Source organism: Lissotriton helveticus, chromosome 9 (assembly GCF_964261635.1).
Source record: "Lissotriton helveticus chromosome 9, aLisHel1.1, whole genome shotgun sequence".
In the NCBI taxonomy this organism is placed as follows: Eukaryota; Metazoa; Chordata; class Amphibia; order Caudata; family Salamandridae; genus Lissotriton; species Lissotriton helveticus.
In genome coordinates this window covers 1160921994-1160949377 of record NC_136070.1, presented here as the reverse complement: position 1 = coordinate 1160949377, position 27384 = coordinate 1160921994, and the positions used below count along the sequence as shown (strand labels likewise).

The following is a 27384-nucleotide window of genomic DNA, read 5'->3' as shown; positions in this document are numbered from 1 at the left end:
ATGCCCCCTTATAGTTATTTCCCCCTTTGTTTTGGCCTCCTCTTGTCTCTCGATCCTACCGAGAGACAAGATGGCGGCCGCTCCGGACTGTTTAGAATGTTGACAGACACCGGAGAGCCAATCAGCTTCGCTACGCGAAGTTCCGGTACGCTTAAGGTCCGCGGACCGGAGCGCTGCCCAGAGCGCGCTTACAGATATATATCTTTTTTTAAACGTTAATTTCTCAAAATCCACTGGAGCACATATATTGAGACCTAGAAAAGGCACATCGGGCTACCAGTCCCTACAATTTTGCCAAGTTTCATGCAAATCCATTCAGCCGTTCGGGCTAAAAGTGAGGCTAACCGCCCTATGGAAAACTCAATGTTAAAAACACGTTTTGGGACCCCCCTTTTTTCTCGGCCCCCCCTGGACGAACCCCCCCCAAATTTTCAGGGGCTCCTCAGAAACAAAATGTTCCATTTTCCAGAAAATTTCAGCCAATTCCGTCCACAAACGCCAAAGTTATTAGACATAGAATTTTCAAAAATCCCATAGGGAAAAAATCCTAACTATATATACCTACTGGCGACCGCCAGTAGGTAATATATATATATATATAAAGAACTCCAAACAACACCACTTCCGGGTCAGACCAAAGTCCGGTCGGCGAGGTAACAGAGGAGACGGACCACCAGATGCGCTTCACAGGTTGTTTATTGCAAGGCTGTCGGTAGCAGAGGGCACTACGCGTTTCAGGCTTGAAAAGCCCTTGTTCACATACAAGTGAGCCAGTTTATATTTTTTACTTTTATAATGCAGTGCACACCCAATCAACCCGCCCAGTCACGTGATGTCACAGTGTTATAAACATAAAAAACATACTACTCCTATCCATCGGAGTCCAGTGCAAAATAGGGCAATTGTAAAATTCATAATCCACAATTATTGTTTGTATAAATCAACAATTATTATTTAGTTAAAATACTGTAAACCTAATTCTGGGATAAATCCTTTTTACATAAACCGTACAATTACACACAGAATAGTGACTGGGATCCTAGGCTGATCCATAAGTGCAAATATATACAGATTAGACTGGTTCCAAGCCTGCGTCAAGTGGAGAATATTAAAGTGAATGAGGGGAAAACGGGAATAAAAGTGCTAAACCAACATATTGCAAAGTATCCTGTGTATTCAATGCATGAATGCAATTTTACCAGTTAGAGATAGGACGCTGTCCTTCTACATATCTCTTTAAAAAAACTGTACAAACATTTGATACTCTTCTAAAACTACAATATGTAAAATTCCTTATAGCTAAAAACACCCAGTGTAAAAAAGTGCTAAAATGTTACGTAAAAAATTAGATAAAAAGTGTTTCCTAGATTTTAAATAACAATCAGTTCATATTTACAAGATAGGAGAAGGTGAGGAGCTAAGTCTACTAATGGCCAAATGGCCAACAAGGAACTTGACTGACCATGCACCTATCTCTTAGGTCAAAAGCTACCTCTGTTCACCTAGGATCATATGTTTTAACCTACTAGATAACAGGGAACCTGACTACCTAGAGGGATTAATTCCTAGATTAATGAGAGCGCTATAAACTCAATGTTTAAACCGGCAAAAAATATCACAAAAAATGGCGAAGGTCCTCTGTGATGTTAAGACCATTCGGCCATTTGCAGTCATATTCAAGAATCATCCGTGACTCTAGTTGTCGAAGTTTGAGCTCACGATTGCCCCCTCGCCTTGGTTTGGGAACTGCGGCCACCACATAATATGTTAGGCAATTGATATCTTTATTGTGTGAGCTCAAAAAATGGCGTGCCACCGGATATGCCGGATCAGAATGCAAAATAGCCCGAATGTGCTGCAAGATTCTGACAAGTACCGGCTGTTTAGTGCTGCCTACATAATTGAGGCCTACATAATTGAGGCCATAGGTACAAGTCAGAACATATACTGCATATTCCGTTTTGCAAGTATGTTGGCCTTTAATTGGGATCTCAATATCATTGAAGGGGGTTTTATAGTGTGTCTTATTAATTCCGAAATTACATGCTCTACAAGTAGAGCATTTCCGGAATCCCTCCTTGATTAACCAATTAGGTTTGAGTTTAAGCTCAGGACTACTCTGGTCGAGCACAGCACCCATACTCAGTGCTCGACGAAAGGTGACCAGAGGTTTGTCAGGAAGCATACTTCCTAGTACATTGTCAGTTAGTACAGTGGGCCAATGGTGATTGATTATTTGCCTTATCTTATTTTGTTGGCTACTGTAATCAGTGATAAGTCTGGGGCATTCCTGTTTCGTGATGTCTAATGTCTCATCAGGCAATTCAATATTCTCAGGAGCTAGACTTAAAAGACTAGCACGTGTTCTGCCCTGGGATTTCGCTAGCGCTAAATTGAACATTTTTTCTGAATACCCACGGGCTTTCATGCGGCTACGTAAGTCATTGACACAAGTCTCAAAGTCAGTAGCAACACTGCATATTCTTTTCAACCTGAGAATTTCTCCATATGGAATACTTTGAATCGTATGCCTAGGGTGTAAACTGGAGGCATGAAGGGTAGTGTTACCCGCAGTACTTTTACGATGGAGTGTTGTCTGAACCCTGTCATGGTCATCAATATACACAGTGACATCCAAAAATTCTGCTTGTTTGGTACTAATTTTAGACGTGAATTTAAGATTGTATGGATTGTCATTAATTGCATCAATAAAAGCACAGGCTTCTGTTTCATCACCTTGCCAAACCATGAAAACATCATCAATATAGCGATGGTATCGGACAACTTTTGGGTTTCAGATTCACAGATCAATGGCTAACCAAGGAGGAGAACTTGGTAGATTACTGTCTTTGGTAGAATATGAGCACATTAAAGTGACAATTGGAACTTAAGGCGGATATTGGTGGTAAATGTCTATGCACATTGCAGTGAGAGAATCGAGAAGGAAAGGAGAACTTTGATGGCTAAAGTCTTGGGGCAAGGACTGCGCCCGGACCACAACAGGTGTGCTTTGCTGACTTGAAGCGTTAGGGAACAAGAAATTAGTACTAGGGCTAAACGTAATCTAAGTTTAAGATGTATATGTGACTGTTTTCTCCCAGGGTCGAATCTTGTGCAAAGGTGCAAGCGAGAAGTAATCTCCTCTTAGAGTCAGGAGAGTGTATCCAAGTCTACAGACTTAATATAGTAGAAGCGTTTAGAAGCAGTGATCCCAAGAAGCATTTAAGAAGAGCCAACCAGTACGTCCTAAGTGATTGTAGAAAGTTGTAAGCATGATAACTGATTGTATGATAATAATATGTGCTTGTACTAACCATTGCCTTTTTTCTTTAGGATTCCTCATCCCTACGTTGCACGGTGGGAAAATAGGGATTGGAAAAGATAAAAATTCTCAACTGCAGATCAAAGCAGCCTACCTTACATGTAGGTGCCTAGATTCTTCAAAAAGTTGAGTAAATAGGAGATGAAGCCAGCCAGGGATCCATAGTGACTTCAACCTCAGTATTTGTAGGATCTACTCCCTGGTGTCCCCTATTCTAACAAATCCCACACCCCTTGTTGGTTGTTGGTCATGTTAAACCTGCTCATGGCTGCTGCCCTATGATGAGGGCGGTGAGTAAATACCTGGCCTTAAAAAACACTCCTCTGATGGGGAGGCATGCATGAGGTGGCAGGCTAAGGCTGCACCAATTAAATGCAATATTTGTGAAGGGATTGAAGAGGTTTTGTTGAGGTAGAAAATCTCAAGCCTTGTAAAACAAAACAGTTACCTGTTAATAAAGAGCTCAAGTGCATCTTTTATCTAGATAAGGAATGACTCAAACTTGGGTGCCTATGAAACAGATCAATGCCAAAGAACTATGTAGGTTATGTAAAGACTTTGATGTCCAGGAAGAGAGATCTCTCAAGGTGAACACTCCGCAGAGCAACAAGCATCTGCTTACAAAAAGAGATCATATTTCAAGATGCACGGAAAATGAAGGGTGTAGATGAACTTTAAAGGCTACATTTAGAGAATAAGCTAACATATTCAACGCACGTTCATGTAAAAAACACCATTTAGAAAGACGTACCTGACCATCACAGAGGTCAATGAGTGGTGCCTTCTCCCTGCAGGCCTTGATCAGTTTGGTTTGGAACAGCTTTCCATCAAAATACATCCAGGGACAACAGTGCTCCCAAGGGATTGGCTGCCCACAGGCATCATTCGCCAAGAGTGCCATATCCACCCCACTCATGAACAGGGCAGAAATCTGAATTCCTCTGGGATCCAGGTTTTCAATCTTCAAGAGATAAGGTAGACATACATTTTCCTTAGTATTAAATTGTCCATTCAGCTGAATACAATCCACAAAAAAGCAAAACAAGATATGTACATTTTTTTAAAGTTCATATTTAGTTTATTTAGTTCCCATTAGTGAAAGCATTTCCTTTATAAAAATAGCCTACATACACACACATATATATATATATATATATACACACACACACACACACACACATATATATGCACAATACTAGGGATTGCAGGGGGAACCCCAGGACCTCCAAAGGCTGCTCGCAAAGACCCCTTCAAGCACATATTTTTCACTGGTCCCGTTGGGCAGTAGCAAATGGTTTCCTTGTCCACAAATGAGTGGGGCAGGGTAGAAATGTGTGCTCCCACCAGGTGGTAACATTTCCCCCCCTCTCAGAGTCTTTCCAGGCTTGTGGAGAGAGAGGCCATGTACCCTCCTCCCCATTGTGTATAAATGTATAAATAAAGTGGACCCTGGGGGTGATAAAAAAATTAAATCACACTCGCCACTTTGTTTCATGTGAGAATACAGAGGCATCGTGGCAAAATAAAAATGTGTTGAAAAGTTAGGCACGATAGCTAGTCTCACAAAAGGGTTGTGCATGTGTGAGCAAGTTATGCCTACTTTGTGTGTGTATATACACATACACGTTTTATTATTTAAGTTCTCAGAGTCCTGTAATGGCTGCTGCAATATTTGTTTTCATTATGTGGCCAGCCAATCAGAGCGCTCGAGTTTTTTTTTGTTTGTTGGTTTTTTTAAAGTTGTGCTTGTGGAACTCTCGTGAGAGGCGCTTGAAATCAACCATCTAGTTATACAAATATATTTTAACCTTACTTTTGAAAAAAAACACAAAGAAACCTATTGAACGGAATTAAACAACATAACAAAAAGCATACTTCCTGTGAAATTTGGTGCAATTCCATTCAGTCGTTGATGGTGTAGCACGTTCTAAAAAAAACCTATGGAAATTGGATTTTGGGCGTTTATCATTTTGGGACAACCCCACCCCACACTCCCCCAATTTCCCCCCCACCCAATTTTTTGTTCAAGGCCCCGGCTTGATGATCACCCCAAAAAATTCCATAAAGGAGCTAAGCAAAAAGAGCACTTTTTGTAAAGTTCTGTCAAACAGTGCCAAAGTTATCAGCAACCCAAAAAAACATTTCCTAGGCAGCCACCATCCTAACTAAAACTACCCAGTCGCAACTGCCACTGGGTGATATATATTCCTTACTATTTTTCCTACATACTACCATTGTTGAGTGTGGGAAAGGGTTATGACACAAGACGCAAAGCTTCCAGTTGCTCTCCTTCCTAAACACTGATTATAAATATAACTCTCCACATCTGCATACATAGCGTGTGCCATGACATATTTCATGTTTATTTCTTTAAAAAAAAAACACCACAAGACAAGCATTTACAATGCAATAGGTCTTGCACTGACTTTATTTTGAGCTATTGTCATGGTCATTGTTTTTTTTTGTAAAACATAAATAGCTGAAAGCTTGTAATGAAATAGGTGACTGGGTGAGAAATGGAGAGCCTCTGGTTAAAGGAGGGACAGAATGATGAAGTACCAGAAAGGAGTGCTATTAGAAGATTAGAAGACAGTGAAAGGTGGAGTTGAAAGGAGGAGTCCACTAAGAAGCCAAGAGCCTCTGGGGAAAGGTGGAACAGTGTGACAAGGTGAATGGAGGGACAGTGTGACAGGGAGAGGGAGGGACAGTGTGGCAGGGAGAGTGGAGAGACAGCAGTGAAGTACCGATGGGAGAGCCGTAAAGAGACGGAATGGATGAGATGAAGGAGAGTAAAAAGGCTGGGATAAAAAGAGGGACTGGGTGAAAAATAGGGAGCATGTAGTGAAAGAAGGGACATAATGACACGGAGAGGGGAGAGACAGCCTGTGGGGAGTGCTATTAAGAGAGACTGAAAAGCTGAGGTGGATGGAGGAGTCAAGCAAGAAGCAGACACTCTGGTGAAGGAAGGGGCAGGATTGACCAGAAGAATGGAGAGACAGCCGTTAAATACAAGGACAGAATAATGTATTGGAAGCAAACGCTAAAGTGCACTTAGATAAATCCTCCCACCAAGTCCAAACCTACTGCTATATAACTACCACCACCCCAAACACCCCTCCCTTAAAAAAAAAACACACACACACACACCTCCCCCTTCCACAGATCCCCTCACAGTACAAGGGGTGGACACTTTAGGTAAAGCCAGGTATGTGCTCAAGTAACACACCGGTGACAGTACAAAAAGCAGTCACAGCCAGAGAACTGCTCCAGACCCAACCCTCACCTCACAGCCAGAGAACAGCTCCAGACCCGGTCCCTCACAGCCGTCCTGGGGTTTCAACCTGTTTGCGCTTCGGGCCTCATCTGTGCCGTCTCTAAGCTCTATAACTAGTGAATCTGGCTCTCTGCGTCACGTAACTCCCCACCCGTGCAGTGGTTGCTTTGTCGAGGGGGCTCCGCGGACGCTGTGCCGCGCCTGCACGGGTTTGAAAAGACTAATTTTACACAAAGCTGTGTTAAACCGGCAGTTTTTCTTATGCTTCTTTCCACTTTAATCAGTGTTCTCCCTCATTCCTTTGTGCACTAATTGGTGCAGTTCTGTATAGCATGAACCCGACCAGCTGGTATTGAAGCACTTTCCATGGGGACAATTTACATTACACACAGTTTTTTATTGGACACGAGAAGATTGAGGGATTCCCCCAGAATCACCGGTTTGCTTGCCCTTGCAGAGACTTGAACCGGAGCTGCAGCAGCCCAGGTGTAGAGATCACAGACGAACCCAACCAAGATTTCACTGGATTTAAAGACACAGCGCACATAAAGGCACAACACGCAAACATCGCGTTGGAAATCTCTTCAGTGACACACTCACTGTGTGTCCTACATCGCCTTCAACACAGCGCGCATTACAATTTCATGAAATATCGCGTTGGAAATCTCTTCAGTGACACACTCACTGTGTGTCCTACATCGACTTCAAAAACCTTTCAGTGACACGCTCACTGAGTGTTCCAGAAACTAAGTACTTTACCCAAATATTTTATTATCTAACATGCATTTAATGTACATTTAAAGTGCACAAAAATTATAATTAGAGTGAAAAATATTACATACAGTGTAAAATATATATATATAGCATAAAAGTAAATATATTAACAAGAAATTAACATGTCAGGCATAGTACCTCCCCCCTCGTTTCTATCCTCACCTGGTGAACCACCCATGGCTTGGGAGATTTGGGAACCTGTATTCTTGGCTTATGTTGATGTGTTAGAAGAAGGGGAGTGTGAACCAGAAAGAAAGTTATCTCTTTTAAAACATTGTTTAGGGGGTATAGCATTGAAAGAATTCAAAACATTGCCAGTATTAGTAAACCCAGGGAACATTAATGTATATGAATATGCTTCTCAACAGCTAAGTCTAAGGTATGGGAAGAAAAAGAATGTGGTCATGGAAAGGTTCATATTTTATTCTCGCAAACAACGAAGTGACGAACCTGTAGAGGATTTTGTTTCAACTTTAAGATCCTTAGCTGTCACGTGTGATTTTGAACACATATCATATGAACGAGTGTTGAGAGACCAGATTTTAATGAGAACTAACAACAAAAAAGTACAGGAACGCCTTTGGACAACATCTGATATGTCACTTAATAATGCTATAGATATCGCTAAGTCCATAGAACATTCAGAGAAATTTGTCAAAGAAATTAGAGGCAATGATAAAAATGATGTTTTTAACATTACCAAAGATTTAGATAAATCTAGGAAAAGTTTCTTTCAAAGGAATGAATACACTCCTAGAAATGATAACAAATTCAAAAATCAGAGATATGAAAAGAAAACTTCCAAGCTACTATGTTTTAGATGCGGCAGTGACAGCCATTTAGCAGACTATAAAAATTGCCCTGCTTTAGGAAAAACATGTGTAAAATGCAACAAGAAAGGCCATTTCACAAAATGCTGTAGATCAGCACAAGGAAAAATGAATTGTATACACGAGTACTGTGATGATTACCAATCAGATAATGAAGAAAGGTTTCAAGTAAATACTGTTATCAATGTATGTGGAGATGAAAATTGCAAAAAATTTCCATCATGCATTATAAACATTGATGGAGTAAATTTAGAAATTTTTGTAGACTCATGCGCATGGTACACAATAATTTCCTTAAATGTATTCAGAGACAAATTTACTAACAGAACATTACATGAGTCTGATATTTCTCCTGGTGGATATACAGGACACAAAATTGACTTAATAGGTTACTTTATAGCAAAAATACAATTCTCTAACCGACACATAACAGGAAAAATTTATGTGTCAAGATCTGGACTATCACTTTTAAGTTGGCCACATCAATATGAATTAGGGATGAAAATTGATCCCAGAGCCAACCCTCCTGTTTACATTGAACAAACACTAAGTATTTCAAGTGTCACTGAAGATAGTTCTTCAATAGTGGAGAAACTACGAGAATCTTTTCCCACTGTCTTTAGCGATAAACTAGGCCAATATAAAGGATTCGAACATGTCATCAAATTAAAGGAAAATGTTATACCTATAAGACATAGAGTAAGGAATGTTCCTCTATCATACAGGATCAAACTTAAAGAAATGATAAAAGATCTCTGTGAGAAAAATATTATTGAACCGATAGAATCATCACCTTGGGTTTCCCCTATTGTGATTTCGGTTAAATCCAGTGGGGAACTCAGATTATGCATTGACCTCCGCAGTGTAAATGCAGCCATCTGGGTTGATTCACACCCTTTACCCAATCTACATGAGATGGTCTCGACTCTAGCTGGCGCAAAAGTATTCTCGTGTGTGGATCTAGCCAGTGCATATCACCAAGTGGTATTAGCTGATGAATCCAAAAACATAACTGCATTTATCACTCCTGAAGGGTTGTACAGATTTTGTCGCATGCCTTTTGGCTTAGCGAGTGCGGCCTCAGTGTTCCAAAGATTAATGAGAGATACCTTAGAAGGTTTAAATGGAGCTGTAGCATTTCAAGATGACATCTTAGTATATGGAAAAGATGATACTGAGCATGACAACAATTTGAAATGTGTGATTGCTGCATTGGCAAACAAAGGACTAACACTACGCATTGACAAATGCAAATTTAAACAAAAAGAAGTAGAGTATCTTGGACATACTATAAGTGGAAAGGGTATCAAACCTAAGGGAAACCACGTTAAAAGCATTGTAAATGCTCCTGTGCCCACTTCAAAAGAACAACTTGTAGCTTTTTTAGGACTTATCGAATTTTATGCCAAATTTATTCCGAATTTTTCTGTAAAAGTTGATCCATTCAGATGTTTGCTAAAGAAAAATGTGAAATTTAACTGGACTGAGGAAATGACAAAAGCTTTTCAATCCTTAAAAATGTATATTGTTAATGCACCGTGTCTCAAACCTTTTGTGATTGGCATGAAATGTATCATCATGGTAGATGCTAGCTCTTCAGGTTTAGGTGGAGTACTCCTCCAGAAAGACAATGAAAACGAATGGGTTGTTGCTTATGCATCAAGAGCTCAGAGATGCAGAGAAAAATTATTCTGTAATAGAGAGAGAGTTATTAGCGTGTGTTTGGGGAGCTGAACATTTTAGACCTTTTCTATGGGGAACAAGATTTTTGATTAAAACTGATCATAAACCTTTAGTGTATCTAATGGCTCCAGGTGGAGGCAGAACTATGTCGGCACGTCTTGCAAGATTAGCATCCAGATTACAATCTTTTCAATTCACTATTGAATATGTTCAAGGAAAGGCAAATATGCATGCCGATTGCATGTCCAGGTTGATTTCTGATTCAGAGACATCTACAAACATTAATGAAGAAGATTGTGAAGTAGCTTTTACTTTTCAAGACATTAATTTAGTATGTGGTGAACAATTGTCATTACAGAAAGAAAATTGGATGGAAGAGATGAGTAAAGACTTGGAATTGTGCAATGTCAAAAAGTATATTGTTCATGGTTGGCCCGAACAGAGGAAGTTAACAGGGAACTTAATGGGTTTTTATAAAATTCAAGAGGAACTTGCAGTAGAGAATGAATTGATTCTTCGTAGCGATAAAATTGTACCACCTTTTTCTATTAGGACTACTATTCTCAAAATTGCCCATGAGGGACATTTGGGGATATCTTTCACCAGAAGACGTTTAAAAGAGTCATTTTGGTGGCCGGGCATTGACTCGTGTGTAGATAAATATGTACGTTCTTGTTCTTACTGTTCAAGTAGTGACAAGACAGCAGTAGCTTTGCGTCCTGAACCATACCCAGTTGAATTACCTTTAGGCCCCTGGCGAAAACTAGGTATAGATATAATAGGACCTTTTAGTTGCTTACCCAAACAGGAGGCCTTTGGCATAGTACTTGTAGATTACTTTTCTAAATGGCCAGAAGTTAAGATGGTAAAGGAAGTCACCTCGCATCACATAATAGAATTCTTAGATGAAATTTTTTGCAGGGAAGATATACCTCAGGAGATTGTGACCGATAATGGGCCGCAATTTGTGAGCAAGGAAATTTAATTGTTTTTTGTTAAATGCGGTATTGTCCATAAAAAGATTGCAGTTTTCCATCCAGAAGCCAATGGCCAGGTTGAGAGATTCAACCGCGTAATTAAAGAAGCCATACAATTATCTATCAAGGGGAATTTAAATTGGAGAAATGCATTGCAATCCATGTTGTTGGCTTATAGGACATCACCAAATTCAGTGACTTTGGTCACACCTTTTGAGTTACTAAGAGGACGGAAACCTAGTACCAAATTGGTTCCATGGTGGTTAAAAGGAAATTTAGCGGGCACTGAAAATTATATGAAGGTGGACTTTGAAGCAGTTAGAAACAGAGTACAATCTTATAAGAACAAAATGAAACATAATTTAGTTAAAAGAATTGGTTCTACATATTGTGGTTCCATTAAAGTGGGCGATTATGTACGTGTAAAAAGGAAGGAAGGTGTAAGTAAGGGTTTTCCAGTTTGGTCAAGTCCCAAGAAAGTTATAGAAATTTTCAGAAACGCAGTCAGGATTGATGGAGGTTCTGTATGGAATTTTAGCAGAATTTCAATTTTTAAAGGACCTAGTCCAAACCAAATTGAAGATGATGTTGACAACAATGTTTTTTTTGATGTGGGAAAACAGAATGACAATGTGGAACATCTACATGAAGAAAATAGTACAACCAGTAACAGAACAACACGTTGTCATCGTCTACCTGTCCGATTTAATGACTATGTGATGAATTAAAAAACTTAAAAAATTGTTTTAATATAAAGGAGGGAGGTGTGTAGAGATCACAGATTGTACATATGTTACACGAGCCGTGTCACGAGCACTCAGCAGTGTCTAGCGCTCGTGACACGGGCGTGCGCTAGAAGGGTTATATGTTATGTTTTGAAAGGCATGTAGGATGCTTACTGTTAAGCATGGTTAGTATCGTTATTACTGGCTTGAACTTCACAGAAGGAGGAACGAAATAAATCTGCTATTAACCAACTGTCTTCCGTGTGATGAATGACTTCCCTACACCAGGTCCGGGACACAAGCGGGTTGCCACAGGAGCAGGCCGGGAAGGAGGGGGGAGGATCCCATGTGACCGCCCTACTCAAACGCTCCCAAACTCCCGTCTCACTTTGAGACCCCAAACTCACTTACTTACTAATGCTCAGAGTATTAGTGGACTCATGGGTCTATAAAGTGGCTTCCATCTAGCACGAAAATGATTATCTAAACGTGAAGCAATTACTGTGGCCATGGGACATGCACTACAATAAATCATTAAAGCATAATAATGTCAATATGATGCCAGTCCATGAAATGGAGCCTAGGCCGCACCATAGATGGCCCCGGGTCAGGTGACCTAGATGGGAGTCCATACGAAAAGGCAGTTGTGAATCCGCATCCGTGGGCCAGCATGGCTGAGTCACTGCCCTCGACATTAAATTGTGGCGTCAAGATTTTCGTCAGTTTGAGAGTGGCCCCAACTCTTCTTAATCGTTCCCAAGAACCGTTTCTCCGCCGAGTGTACCTACATTAAGTCAATCAGATTAAGCAAATGCCAAGGAATTTTAAAACCTGGAGACTGTCTCCGGAGTACATCTGTAAAATCCTGAAAATATGCTAGCCGTATATTGGTGCCAGGGAAGAGAACTAAGAAACCCAGCTGGTCTGGGCAGTTGAGTCCCAGGTAACTACTGGTTGGACTGGGGATAGACCACTGAGTGGCTATGTGCCCCCCCCCGCCCCCACACACCATGCCTGCCTAAAATACAGGTCCCTCTGGAAACAGCAAATAGCTAAGGAGGAGGAAAGTCCTGTGGACTGCAACACCTGCCTCGTATGCCTGCCGCTAATGTCGTTTATGCAAGGGCCCCAGACATCAACCGTGTCAATTTCCCCCCTCCTCACCCGTCAGCACCGTGCAGGCCATACCCCAACACCTCCCATTCAGGAGCCGGGCACAGCTAGACCGCCTCAGACCCACACCAAAGCACTAGGAGCATAGGGCCCCCACCGTGCCCGCACTCCACGGACACCCCCCTAGAGTGCAGCGCAGTGCCTCGAGAACAGCGTGTCGGCGGGTGGCAAAGCCTTCCAACCTGCAAAAGGGCTCACCTCTACGGCACTCCAAGCATTACAATTGGCGCTCCAAAGCCACACTGCAGGGGAGGTGCAGCAGCAACACTTCAACATCCCTGTCCTAAACGCCAAGGGAAAAGGTGCACCCGGCCCTACCCCAGGGGACCCAAGGGGTAGCAATTGCCCGCACACTCCCTAAACCGATAGGCGGGCCCCACAAAAGATGCACATAGAGAACCAGCCGAGGATCACAGGATCTCATCAGTTGGTTTACTCTTTCCTTCGCTGCAGCCCCGAGACGAGGAATACGGACCGGGGCTCGGAACATCTCCCCGGGAACCAAACAGTGGGGGCAGGCACACGACCCCAATTGACTCCCCCAATCGGCACATCCTCTGGCTCCGGGAGCCGGTCAAGCCCTGACTAAGCTCACGGACGAAAGAGAAGCCACGGAGAAGGATCAGATGCCGCTCGCTGCCCCCTCTCCTACCTCAGCCCGAGATCAGGTGGGACCTGCAATGCCACTTTGCACCACGAGAACCCACAAGCCCAAAGCCAAGGTAAGACCTGCCCAGCAGGACCCGTTGCCTGGGTGAGGTCCGGACCCCAACCTGGGTTCGTGCAACAGAGCGCAGTGTCCGTTAAGCGGGCTCTGCGCTCACTATTAAAGTAAAAAAAAAAAACTGAGACTGCGCTGTGTCCCTGAAGCGGGTGCCGCGCTCACCATAAAGCGCATACGCACGGCCCGTGTCCCCCGGGAGTCTCCTTCGCATGGCGCTGCCTCACTGCGGCTGCAGCGGGGAGGAGGGACAGTGAGGTCCGAATGAAGGCTAATCTATGCCCAATCAAAGAGCCCTTGGGACAGCGAGTCTAGAGCCTGTTTTGCTCACACTGCCTGCACGCGCCTGTAGGCTCTCTGATTGGTTGACAAGGTCCACCAATCACAATGCTGATTTGCTAGTCGCCAACCAATCACAGAGCGGTCTGGCGCGTGCAGTCAGCATGAGCAACACACGCCATAGACTCAAGAGTGTGTCGAAAAAAGCCACAAGGCTCTAACAAAAAAACGCTGCACACCAATGACAAGGCAGAGTTTTTGATGTTGCCCAATAGAAAGCATGGGCGGGAGCAAAAGTCCTTCTCCTAAAATACCTCTACCCCAATAAAGCTCACTACGAGAGCAGTGCATGCGCTCCACAACACTAGGCGAGACCTAAAAATGGACTAGTACAATGCCCTGCCAATGGACACTGATTGAAGAATGCCCAATGAGGCCACTGAGAAGAATTTACCGGCTTCATGCGAAGACCTGGAAGGCACTGAAAGCAGGTACACTAACACACAAATACCATATGGTTTAGCTACGAGGTTCCTAAAATATTTGTAAATATCAAGTGGGAATCTTCCACTGGAACAACTGATAGTCAACTGTGTATCTGCATTCTTTCTCAGCACAGGTCATCTCATTGTGGAGCTCACAATCTGAGGGACTTTGTGGGAAACGATCACTCGCTGTATAAGGAAAATCATTATAAATACAGCTCCCGGTTTTCCGGTTTCAGTGATTTTTACAGATAAATACAGACCGAAAACCATTTTTTTCCTGACTATTTTTTTTTATGTGGGTAAAAACGGACATTGAGTTGCTTTTTGAGTGATTCTAAATGTTGTCAGACACGACTGCCAGGCCAATAGCTGTGCCGATTGACAGAAAAGGGTGTTAAAAAAACTGAAATGGATTCTAGTAAAGAGGCTTAAACAGCAGTAGATATGTACCGGGATACTAAATTGTGCATGTTTTCATATAAGTGCATTGATTTATCATTTATGGCTGTTCATATTATTGAAACTCATTCAAGCATCTGTGCACATCTATCTGTTAAGTAAATGTGGAAATATGCTACTTTCAGCTACATTTTTTCAAAAAGGCCCAACATAAATATGGCTAAATCCATATAAAATTAGCAAAAATAAATAAATAAGGATAAATACAGATGGAAATGACAACAAGAAAATACCATAATACCGGGAACCCACATTATAAATAATGCTATGTAAGCAGTCTTGTCACCTGGGTCTATTTACAATGCTCTGATACCCAATATTTGGGCTTAAAAGCCCTATATAAAAACCTATAATGATCGTCCCAAAAAGTCCATGCTGCCTCAAGGTGGTGTTGAGTATTTCATGGACAGTCTGTAGACAAGCCAACACACATGGTGCCACTGTGGGTCACACAATAGCAGCTCTGCTCACATGGTCTCCCCGTGGGGATTCGAGGTCATATGGTGGGAGATAAAGGGCTCGATTAAGACTTTGGCAGTGTGGCGCCGGGGACACCCCGCCATCACACTGCTAAAGCCGCGGTCAGACCACTCGCCAGATTAGGAGTATGCTCCTGTCTGGCGGGCAGGTTTTTGGCATTTCCACGGCGGTGCGTCAGAAAATGAGCACCTGAAATGGGAACGCCAAAAACAGTTCCTGCACAGCATGGACTCAAAAGTCCATGTAGTGTAGGAACTGGGGCACATGCACACAGGGGGGACGCATGTTGTGTCCCTCTGTGTGCATCGCTATGCGGAGGAGGCACAGAGGGCCCTGCAGGGCTCCCATTGTTTCCTCTCCGCCACGGTGTTTAAAGAGGAGGAACATCCATGAAACCACCGGCGGGGAGGAAACTCATAATATGCTTGGCTCGACCACTGCATATTGCGGCCTCCTGACTGCCGTAACACCACCAGGGAATGGCGGTTCTCTGGAGGCTGTGGTGGGGCTGAGGCGGTCCCACCGCCCTACTCATAATATGGCAGTCAGGAGACCACCACCGCCGCACCCCTGCGAGTCTGGCAGTCTGTGGACCACCAGACTCATAATCGGGGCCAAAATGAGTACGAAACAACTACAATAAGAGGGGTTGCAGCTTGCATAAGGAAGCTCTGTATAGCTGATGTCCGTTGGGAAGGGGCATCAGCAGCAACCTTGTTTATCTTTTATGTGAGGAAAGTCAGGTTAGTCATTTGCACAAAGCCCCGCCCCCTTCTCCTTGGCCCTACCACTCCCAGTAGCCCCTTTATGCCTCATGAAGGCAGTGGTCTCAAAGTCCTACCACCATCACCAAACCCAGAGACCTTACGCCCCCTCCTCTTATACAGTGAGATTTATCTCCAAGTTGTCAGGTCTGAGTCTGGTAGGGGACTGCTTGGACGACTAAGTGAAGCAGCCTGCAGGCAACTCTCTGATCTATTATACCAAAAACATCATACAGCACTGTGGCTTTGCAGTGCTACATTCAGGATGGATTTGCAATTACCTGGGAAATCAGAAATGGAGTGATATTTGCTTAGAACTTCTAGAATAAGGGAAGGATTTTCGAAAAGTATAACCCTAGCAGCTCATAAAAGAGCCTGAAAATTAGACAATCAAAGTGAGGAGTCAATCACATCTAGCCACTTAGTCCATAATGGATGGGCTTGAAAGATGCATCCATTTATACAGCTAGGGTTTGCCAAAATAAGAAGATTTTGGAGTTTGTTTTCTTATCGCTGACATGTGTTTTTGCACTGGTAGGCAAACAGAGGGTGATTGAGGTTAATTTATGATGTTAGAACAAATTTCCTGTATATCAAGCTATGCACATCCTGTGCTCTGTTCTCAACAGAATAGAATGATCGTGACCGGAGTGGATATGGTGCACAAGTTACTACTTGTGTAACGATATATCTGTAAGAGACATTAGTTAGTATTAGATTCCTTACCTTAGAATATCCCCAGGCGTCAGACTGGATCCGGAAAATTTTGCGTAGCAGTACCCTTGCGCGTCGGTAGGCGTCGTCTGCGGCTCCGCGTCCGTCGTCGGCGTCGTGGGCGCCGTGATGACGTCGTCGGAGTACTTAGACGCCGCCTCCGCGTGCTGACGTCAGTTCTTAGACACAGCTTTTCCGCGCCAGAAACGCAGAGCTATGCCAAAAACCAACACTGGTGCCAGTGAAACTAGGGCCCTGAAGGGGACAACCCTAACCCTAGGTATCGGTTCGCAGAACGGGGAGGATGGGTGGGTCGGTAAGGAATCTAATACTAACTAATGTCTCTTACAGATATATCGTTACACAAGTAGTAACTTGTGCATCTGAAAGAGACACGTTAGTATTAGATTCCTTACCTTAGAATAGATACCCCAGCAATACCAACCCCGGTGGTGGGTCTGCGAACCAATACTCACACCAGAAAGTCCTGGAGGACGGAACGGCCAAAGAAGCCATCCCTCCGGACTTGGCTGTCCAGGCAGTAGTGTCTAGCAAACGTGTGCAGCGATGCCCACGTAGCTGCCTGACAGATGTCTTGTAAGGGCACACCCCTGCCCAGGGCAGTGGTAGTAGCCGTGGCACGGGTGGAATGAGCCCGCAATCCAGCAGGGGGCTCCTTCCTAGCCAAGGAGTAGCACGCCTGGATACACAAGATGATCCACCGGGAGATGGTCCTCTTGTGTACCGCTTTCCCCTTCTTAGCGCCCACGTAACCAACAAAGAGTTGGTCATCCACCCGGAACTGGCGTGTGCGATCCAAATAGAATGAGAGCGCACGTTTTGGGTCCAGACGATGGAGCCGCTCTTCCTCTTTAGAGGGATGCGGTGGCGGAAAGAAGGTTGGCAAAGTGATAGACTGCCCGATGTGAAAGGCCGTGACCACCTTGGGCAGGAAAGAAGGACGAGTCCTCAGAACGACCTTGTCCGGATGGACAGAGAGGAAAGGAGGTTTAGAAGATAGAGCCTGGAGCTCACTCACTCTCCTGGCAGAGGTGATGGCAACCAGGAAAGCAGTCTTCAAAGTCAGAAGGCGAAGAGGACAGTTGTGAAGTGGCTCAAAGGGAGCGCACATCAGGAATGTTAAGACCAGGTTCAAGTCCCACTGAGGCATCACAAACGGAACAGGAGGAAACGTGTGTGTGATGCCTTTAAGAAATCTGTTTACAATAGGGGACTTGAACAAAGAAGGCTGATCAGGTAGCCTGAGAAAGGCTGAAAGGGCAGAAAGGTAGCCCTTGATAGTGCCCAGAGCAGAGCCCTGCTGGGCAAGAGAAAGATGGAAGAGAAGAACCTCAGAAAGAGGGGCAGAAAGAGGATCCACAGCCTTTGCTGTGCACCATGCCACAAATCTGTTCCACCTGCAGGCGTATACCGACTTTGTGGAGGGACGCCTGGCTGCCAGAATGACGTTACAGACTTCAGGAGGCAAGTCAAATGGCCTCAACTGTCGCCGCTCAATCTCCAAGCATGGAGGTGGAGACTGGACAGGTTCGGGTGGAGGACCGTCCCCTGCTGCTGCGACAGAAGGTCCTCCTGAAGAGGCAGACGAACCGGGGGATCGACTGACAGACTGAGTAGCTCTGGATACGAGTACCTTCGAGCCCAGTCCGGAGCCACAAGGATGACTTGGGCCCGGTCGCGCTTGATCTTCTTCAGCACTCTGGGCAGAAGTGGTATAGGCGGAAAGGCGTACAACAGACCGCAACTCCACTCGCGACGAAAAGCGTCTCCGAGCGAGTGCCGCCTTGGAAATTCCAACGCGCAGAACTGATGACACTGCGCGTTCTCTTCGGTGGCGAATAGATCTAACCAAGGCTCTCCCCATCGCTGAAAGAGGCCTTGCGCCACGTCCGAGTTCAGACGCCATTCGTGATCCATCATGCACCGACGGCTGAGCTCGTCCGCCCTGGCGTTCAGAGAACCTGCCAGGTGTTGAGCCACCAGAGTCACGCCCTGGCGTTCCAGCCATTGCCAAAGGCGAAGAGCCTCTTGACAAAGGATCCACGACCCCACACCGCCCTGTTTGTTGCAGTACCACATGGCGGTGGTGTTGTCTGTGAACACCTGCACTACACTCCCTCGTACAGAGGGGAGGAATGCCTTCAGTGCTAGACGAATCGCCCTGAGCTCCAACAGGTTGATGTGGAGCCGGGCCTCCGCCGGAGACCAGAGGCCTCTGATCTCCGCCTCTCCCATGTGGCCTCCCCAGCCCTGGAGGGAAGCGTCCGTCACAACTACGTGCTCCGGTTGGGGTAGGGAGAGGGATCTGCCGCTGACCCAATCGCGGTCCGTAAGCCAGCACTGCAGCTGTCTCGCAGTGCCCTCCGAGATCAGGACGTGGTCGGATAGGTTGCCCTGATGCTGGGCCCACTGAAACTTCGGGTCGCACTGCAGAGCCCGCATCCGCCACCTGGCGTGATGCACCAGTAGGATGCAGGAGGCCATCAGCCCCAGAAGCCGCAGCGTCAACCTGACCGAGACCCGGGATAACGGCTGAAAGATGGGAATCAGAGCCTGAATATCCCGGACCCGCTGTTCGGGTGGGTAAACCCGAAATCGCGCCGAGTCCAGAACCGCTCCGATGAAGAGGAGCTTCTGAGAGGGACACAGGTGCGACTTCGGCACATTGATGGAAAACCCCAGCTGGTGCAGGAGGTCTGCCGTCGTCTGGAGGTGGCCGACGACTGTTTGGGGCGAGCCCGCCTTCAACAACCAGTCGTCGAGGTAGGGGAAGACTGAAACCCCTAACCGACGCAGATGATCTGCGACCACCGCCATCACTTTCATGAACACCCGTGGGGCGCTGGTAAGGCCGAAGGGGAGCACGGTAAACTGAAAGTGCTTGTGGCCCACCATGAACCGCAGGTAGCGCCGGTGGGCAGGCAGGACGGGGATATGAAAATAAGCGTCCTGCAAGTCCAACGCTACCATCCAGTCTCCTGGGTCCAGGGCAGCAAGAACCTGAGCCAGTGTCAGCATCTTGAACTTCTCCTTCCGGAGGAAGCCGTTGACGTTCCGTAGATCCAAGATAGGGCGTAGGCCCCCTTTGCCCTTCTTGGGTACCAGGAAGTAGTGGGAGTAGCAACCACACCCTACTTCTGGCCCAGGAACGCGCTCGATGGCCCCCTTGGCCAAGAGGGCCGTAACTTCCTCCTGCAGAAGTCGCAAGTGATCCCCCGATACACGGTGGTTCTGCGGTGGCATGGCTGGAGGAGTCGCCTCGAAGGGGAGGGAGTAGCCCCTTCGGACGATTTGCAGCACCCACCTGTCCGAAGTGACGGTGCGCCAGTGGAGGTGGTGATGGCGAACCCTGCCTCCAACTGGCGTCACATGGGCCTGAAAGCACGGACTAGGAGGGTTTTGAGGCGGATGCTGCGGGGGAAGGTGTGGACTGACCTCGCCGTTGCCCCCGACCGCCCGGACGGCGGTTCCCACGGCCGCCACCGCGTTGGGTATTGCCCTGCGGTGCGTGGCTGGCGGCGCGTGTGGGCGCACCCCTTCCGTGGCCACGAAAGGAGTGATAGGCAGCCGGTTGCTGGCGCTGGCCCGAAAGGCCTAAGGACTTGGCCGTAGCCCTGGAGTCCTTAAAACGCTCAAGCGCGTGGTCTGCCTTGTCGCCAAAGAGGCGACGGCCATCGAACGGCATGTCCATAAGAGTGTTCTGGACATCTGCCGAGAAGTTGGCGGACCTCAGCCAGGCGTGGCGTCTGACCGCCACCGTCGTTGCCATCGCTCTGCCTAGCGAGTCGGTGGTATCCAGCCTACACCTAATCGAATATTTCGCTGCATCCCGGCCTTCCACAAGGGCTTGGCCGAGTTTGGCCCGTACCTCCAACGGACACTCTGGCAGCACTTCCGCGACCTTATCCCACACTGAGTGGGTGTAACGTCCCAAGAGGCAGGCGGTGTTGGAAGACCGCAGGCCGAGGCTCAGGGATGAGAAGATCTTCTTCCCATACTGGTCATACCTCTTGGATTCCCGATCCGGCGGGGCCGACGGGAATGCGGTTTGGGAATTGGAGGCCTGGATGACCAGGCTCTCAGGGGTGGGGTGGGTGGACAGGAAACATGGGTCGCCCGGGGCTGGGCGGTGGCGTCTGGCCACGTTCCTATCTACGGGCGAACCCGTAGCGGGCTTGGACCAAGTGCCCAAAAGAACGTCAGTCAAGGCCTCATTAAAGGGCAGCAGAGGCTCAGCCGAGCTTGACTGTGGTTTAAGAACCTCAGTGAGGAGATTAGTCCTCACGGCCGCGACGGGGAGCTCAAGGCCCAAGGCCTTGGCAGCCCTCATCAGCACCACACTATAAGTTGCCCCCTCCTCCGAAGCCACGGTAGGAGGGGAGACAAAGCCAGTGTCTGGAGAGGTGTCCAGGCCACTGGCATCCCCAAGGTCTCCTGACCAGTCCTCATGAGACTGACACTCCCTGGTCAGAGGGCCCTCAGACCCCTCCCAGTCCTCCTCCTCACCCATCTCCTGAGATTCAGGGTCTTCAATTAATGGGGCCTGTTCGTAAAAGTGAAAATCACCCAAGGGCGTCTGGAGCGGCGCCCAGCGGGGCCGTCCCGACGGCTGAACAGGAATGGGGATAGGACCGGGGCCGGCGCCGGCCGGAGCCGGCGCCGGAGGGGACACCTGAGGGTCCGACGCCGGGGAGGTCGTAAGATCCACCGGCGACGAACCAGATCCCGAAGGGGGGCCAGCGGCGTCCTGCGGCGCCGGGCCCGAAGGCGCCGGCGGCGTCGGAACAACTGGACCCCTCGGCGCCGGGCCCGAAGGCGCCGGCGGCGTCGGGATAACAGGGAGCTGCGGCGCCGGGCCAGAAGGCGCCGGCGGCGTCGGGACCGAAGCACCCGACGGCATCGGGCCGGAGGCGCCGATCCGCTAGGACTCCCAGACGGGTCCGCTGGGCCCGGAGGCGCCGCGGAACCCGTCGGAGGAGAGAGGTTCCTCATGGCCATGAGGAAGCGCTCGATCTCCTCCGGCGTCGCGTTCAGCCCAGGGACCGGAGGGTATGGAGCCGGACGCGGCGCCCGCGGCCCCGACGGAGCCGCGTGGGCGGTGTCACCCGAACCCCCGGCCGCATCGTGCGAGCGTCGGGGGGAGTCTGAGGAGCGATGACGCCGCTTGGACTTCTTGTGCCTCTTACCTGACGACGACTTCGACCCGGAGGAGTGAGGCCTACCCTCGGAGCTGTGGTGGCTCCGGGCCCGCGACCTGTCTCTCGACCTCCCGTGGGAACGGGACCTCTCACGGCGCGGGACCGACTGTCGGAGTTCGAGGCGCCTACGGGACCGCTCCCGCCTGGCTTTCGAAGAGAGGGCCTGACAGTCGGAGCAGGCCTTGTCGTTGTGGTCGACGCCCAGACACGACAAGCAGACGCGGTGAGGATCCGTGACCGACATCAGCCGGTCGCAATCATCACAAGGCTTGAACCCGGGCATCCCTAAGGCACCGATCGGAGTCGTAAAGACTCGAAACAGGATCAAAAAAGGATCAAAAAAGTTAGTCAAAAATGACTAGGGTTACTGCTTTTTCCAGATCTGCGCTTGCTGGCGCGGAAAAAAGAAGAACTGACGTCAGCACGCGGAGGCGGCGTCTAAGTACTCCGACGACGTCATCACGGCGCCCACGACGCCAACGATGGACGCGGAGCCGCAGACGACGCCTACCGACGTGCAAGGGTACTTGTACGCAAAATTTTCCGGATCCAGTCTGACGCCTGGGGATATTCTAAGGTAAGGAATCTAATACTAACGTGTCTCTTTCAGATACTTGAATTGCACTCTAGTGGGAGAATGAGGAATTTAGGAGCACAGTCCACAGTATACAACTAATAAGGTTTTGTATTATCAGTGCGGTGCTCTACAGAGAAGGGTTGTCAACCCTGCATCCGTAATTATAATTCTGAATCCAGTAAACGAATCTCTGAGCACATGCAATCACAACTAATTAAAGCAAAGACCTGGAGAAAATAAGGACGACGGGATGACTCTTAGTCATGTTGATATGTGATTGTGTGTGCTCAGAGATTTGTTTAATTGGTATGGTACTTGATCCTGGACCGGTTTGTGGCCTTAAACAGCAATAAATCATATTTCACTTGACTTGGCCTTGTTTTTTCAATTTAATATGCATTGATAATTACAAGATTTTTTGTAGGGTTTTCTGATAGGTTATGTTGTGTTTGTTTTCGTTTGATCATTACATAATTTCATATCTTTTTAGGTATGGCGTGACAGTGCAGCTGCGTGCAAGGTGTATTGTTACCAATTCTGTAACATATACATAGAGTGGGCTTTAGCTCACAAACAAATGAGTATTACCTTCTCACTCACCTCATGCTGTTGGCTGTTTGGCCTATCATTCCACCTCCTATCGAGTGCTTGCATTGTAGTGCATGATGGGTTATTTTACATCTCAAAAGAACACTGATTCATCACACATTAAATTCTTTATCTAACAATTTATTTACAAGTAACAGATGTGATCATAGACATCTTACAGAGAATCTCCACTTTGAGATCATGTGTTGTTTCTCCAAATCCTAAAATGCTTTGACATATAGGAAATTGCAGGCTCACACCACTGGGTGTTTCATGAGGGTGGGGTATGTAAAAACAAATGACGTGTTTCTGTAAAGCCAAGAAACTAAATAATAGACTAAAAATTAAAAACCCTATCAATAAAAAAAATTAAAAATCCCTCACTAAACTGGATTCCTTGTATCATGATACAAACTAGTACAAAACTGAATATACAGTATTTAAAACATTTCTGGAGTCCGACGGATAATTTCTCAATTATCAGGCGCAGCCGATGGTGACTGTATCATAAGGGAGTTGCTCCTATATAAAACCCCTTCCAGATGGAAACAATTTGGCAGGGCTCTGGGTGTGTACGCGCGCAGTGTCGGAAGGCGTGCTAGTCCCTGCAGCATACAGGGTGTGTACAACAAACTGAATCTACTACTGCCTAGCACTTACTAGTTACTGGGGAAGTGCAGTGTTCCACTTGACTGACTGCTTCATACTGTATGAAAAACTGCCAAACGCCTGGAATCCTTCTCATCTTCCAACCCAATCCCCTTAGGTCACCGACCTTCCAATATAGTACTGACAGGAATCAACGCCCCTAAAATAAATGGTACAGTCCACACCATATCCACAGGAGGCGCGCGGCCTGCCAGAGATCCACGCAGCTATGTACGTATTACCCTCTAAGAGCGTTCTGGCTTGAACCAGCGCGTCTTAAGGTGTCGGGCCTCTTATCAAACGTGAGGAAATACATTTTTGCACTCATATTCACTCAGATATTTGTTTCTCGCAGACGTATCGAAGTGCTGCCTTTTAGAAAGCTTTTTTCGAATAACGGAGAGAACAGAGAATGTTGGCGCAGCCCTAGGAAGAGGCAGCAAGACTAAGCATTACAATGATAAATAGCTCCTTTTTAGTCGAGACGCACAGAAAATAAGCACAGGGGAGCTCGCGCCTGCTGCCGCCACTGATGGTGACGTGAGAAGCAGCCGGGCCCGCGCTGCTGATGCTGTGCACAGGAACAGGCAGTGAGAGCTCCCAGGCCCCTCCCACGGACACCTATGCTGAGGTCGCGTGCACGTACTTGACCGAGAGGAGCGGGTGGAGTGCAGAGAAACAAGCGCGTCCACAGACCGGAATCTGCTCGTGCACCGGTCTGTGCCACTTGGACGGCAACACAATGACAATAAGTCTCACTGGCGACAACGCTTCGCACTGCAACGCCAGGCGAGACCTAATAACAAAAACCTGGATGTAAGTTATTGAATTTGTGTCAGTAAAGTAAACTTGGCTTGAAAGTAGAACTTGCAAGCTGGGCTCACTGGACGACTTTTGGCTGTGTGTCTGGCTTGTCAAATACTGAGGTACTTACCTACCCAACGCAAAGCAACACCTCTACCAATATAATATGCTAAATATCCTGGAATCTTTTTTCACAGAATTAAACAGATGTGGTAAACTGGGAGATCTTAAGGTACAGGAGAATAAATAGAGTTAAAAGTCAATTTGCTGTCTAGATCTTTCTGTCTGATCACCCACAACATAACTAAACAAAACCAGTCAGTCATTACTGAAATTAATATTAAAAGACACACGACTTAGGATTGGCTGGAAAACACTCTACAAGCCCGTTCAAGACAATGCCCAGAGGGTTCAACTGATTGGGAAGTAGCGGTTAGCAGTGCAGTTAAGTGGATGCCGAAGGACAACTTGGACCCTTTCTATATTATGTGAAGAGTGTTAAGAACACTGGGGAAACCCTACGCCTAAAATAAAAGGCAGACAACACTGAAAAGCTACTTGTGTCACTGAAACACCTTATGATACTGGACAAAGAAGTCAGGTCACGTAGTATAACCTGTTTCTGTCTCCTTTTCCACCAATCGGAAACAACCCTATTTTTTCCACAGCTCTCAAGTTCAAATGAGCATCATACACTGGGTGAGGTGAAGGGGTTACAAGGAGTTGCAATCATGCAAGAGATTTGGCCTGCGTGATATGGAAATGCTCAATACTTGGTACAGAGATGTTAATAAGGCAGGAGGAGCAAGAGCGCTCGGAAAGTGACTCGGACTAAAACGTTTTCACGGTTTCTGGTACTTATCAGGACACCACTTGCTTCAGGTCTTTCCTTCTCCAGCATCATTATAAACTGGCCTTTGAAAGTCAGAGAGAGACAACCTTCACCATATTGAGAAAGAGCAACTTCAAACACTAATTACGGACACTTGACCCAATCAGGCTCCAAACAATATATGAAGGATCTAATCTACGTTGAAAAGGTCCTCTCAACCAGGAGCACTGGTACGTACTCATGGATCGTGCCCTAAGGCTCAAATTTTCGGGAAGGCGATCTTGGAACAAATGAAAACATATATTTGTATAAAAAAATTTAATTACACTAGTGGTATTGAAAGAAAATGCTAATTATCATGAAATATAGCCTATATCCTCTTTAAATTGATACCTGGTCTCAAACTATTTATTGGCATCGTGTCTAGTCCTGGCCCAGAGATGGGTTAGCAGACCTCCAACCACCATCATTAGATACAGATACCCATTTATTAATTATACTGGTGATGGATGAGTCAGATTCTGTTGGTGTGATTTTGTTCACTTAATAGCATTAGTGCTGTTTGTTGAAAAACAAAAGTACATCCACTTTGGATTCTTAATTGCAAGTTTAATGCAGATCAATCACGTGGGGGCCAAGATAAAGGAGGGGTGTCACGAAAGGATAAGTTACTTACCTGTAATCCTAGTTCTCTTTCAGGGGTATACTCAAAGTCATAAGCACTGAACAGTCCCGCCCACTAGCGGGGACCCAGGAGTTTTTACAAAATACATATATGTTTAGCCAAAAACATGCACGTAGTACTTTCAAAACACACACAAACACACAGAGTGTGTGTGTGTGTGTGTGTGTGTGTGTGCAGAACTTAACTTGAAGTGCCTTTGCATGTCTTTGTGTAAATCTGCTCAGTAGTTTGTAAAATTAGCTTTTAAAAATGTGCTAGAGGTGAGCATGTACAGATTACATTTTAGAGATATCTGGAGTGTTACTTTGTGGAGTTTTGCTAACTCAGATTCGCGGAGCTCTATGGATCCAAAATTCAGGAAATAGTTTAATCGGATTGTCCGCTGGAGTGTTTAACCCCCCGCCAACTATTTTGGTTATGCAAACCCGGAGCCAGTCAATTGGAGTCACAGCACTGAAAAAAGTTGGGGCCGTCATTCCAAAATGCCAGAACTCATTCTCTGTGTCTTGAAGAAAAAATAGTGAAACAGCACTTCAGGGGCTGAGTGAGTACACTCTCACCACAGGTGGAGGGCACCAAAGTGTTCCCCAAGTATATAAATAAAAAGCTAGCTTTGAAGCGAGGTTAGCAGACCCAGAATCTAGATTCCTAGAAAGGCTCCTGGATATTGCAAACCCAAGCTACGAACCAGGGCAATCTTGTTAGATTATTGTTGACCTGTTGTTGGATTTGGTATCCTGGTTCCAGAAGCATAGATGCAGCATGGGTATGTGAAGATTGCTATGACTTTGTGGTACCAGGCTGAGAAGTTTCCACTTTGAATTGCAAATACAATTTTGGATCTGCAAACCTCAATTGCAGGGAACTCGTTGAGGTGGTATAAGATAAAATAAATCTCTGAAAAGCACAAAGGTTAATATGAAGGTACCAATGGTTTTAGTTAAACAAGCTCAAAGAAGGTTTAACAAAAAAAAATCGTATTGTACATATGGTTACGAATTTAAAAAATGAAAAAAACACAGAAATTTGCAAATTAGGATTAGAACCATAATCCATATCTAACAACAACCATGGAACTATACCCCGGACACCAAATTGAATGTTTATGACTGCCCAATATTCATACTAATAAATAACCGCTAAAGGCATTCAGTTGTCACTGTAAAAGTGGTGCTGTGAATGTGATCTGTAATTTTATCAGTAAGAGGAATTAAAACATTTGTCACTGCATTGGTTTCAATAAGTGGGAGATCAGGAGCATTGCATGTGGTGTGCGAGTTAGGGTTTGCTGGCTGTTGGAGTTAGTGAAACTGGAGATCTAACAAAGAACACTTGGCGGAGCATGACATCTAGATCTGTTGGAGCTTT

At 46.2% G+C, this 27384-nt stretch overlaps 1 protein-coding gene across 2 annotated transcripts in view; it reads right to left on the bottom strand.

Moving 5' to 3' along the window:
- Nucleotides 1-27384, bottom strand: part of FAM120A (family with sequence similarity 120 member A) — a 401275-nt gene that overhangs the window by 75809 nt on the left and 298082 nt on the right. For both annotated transcript variants that reach the window (XM_078661614.1, XM_078661613.1), the window contains exon 13: nucleotides 4074-4283. In XM_078661614.1, the coding sequence (XP_078517740.1) occupies nucleotides 4074-4283 (210 nt within the window). The remainder of the gene's footprint in view (nucleotides 1-4073; nucleotides 4284-27384) is intronic.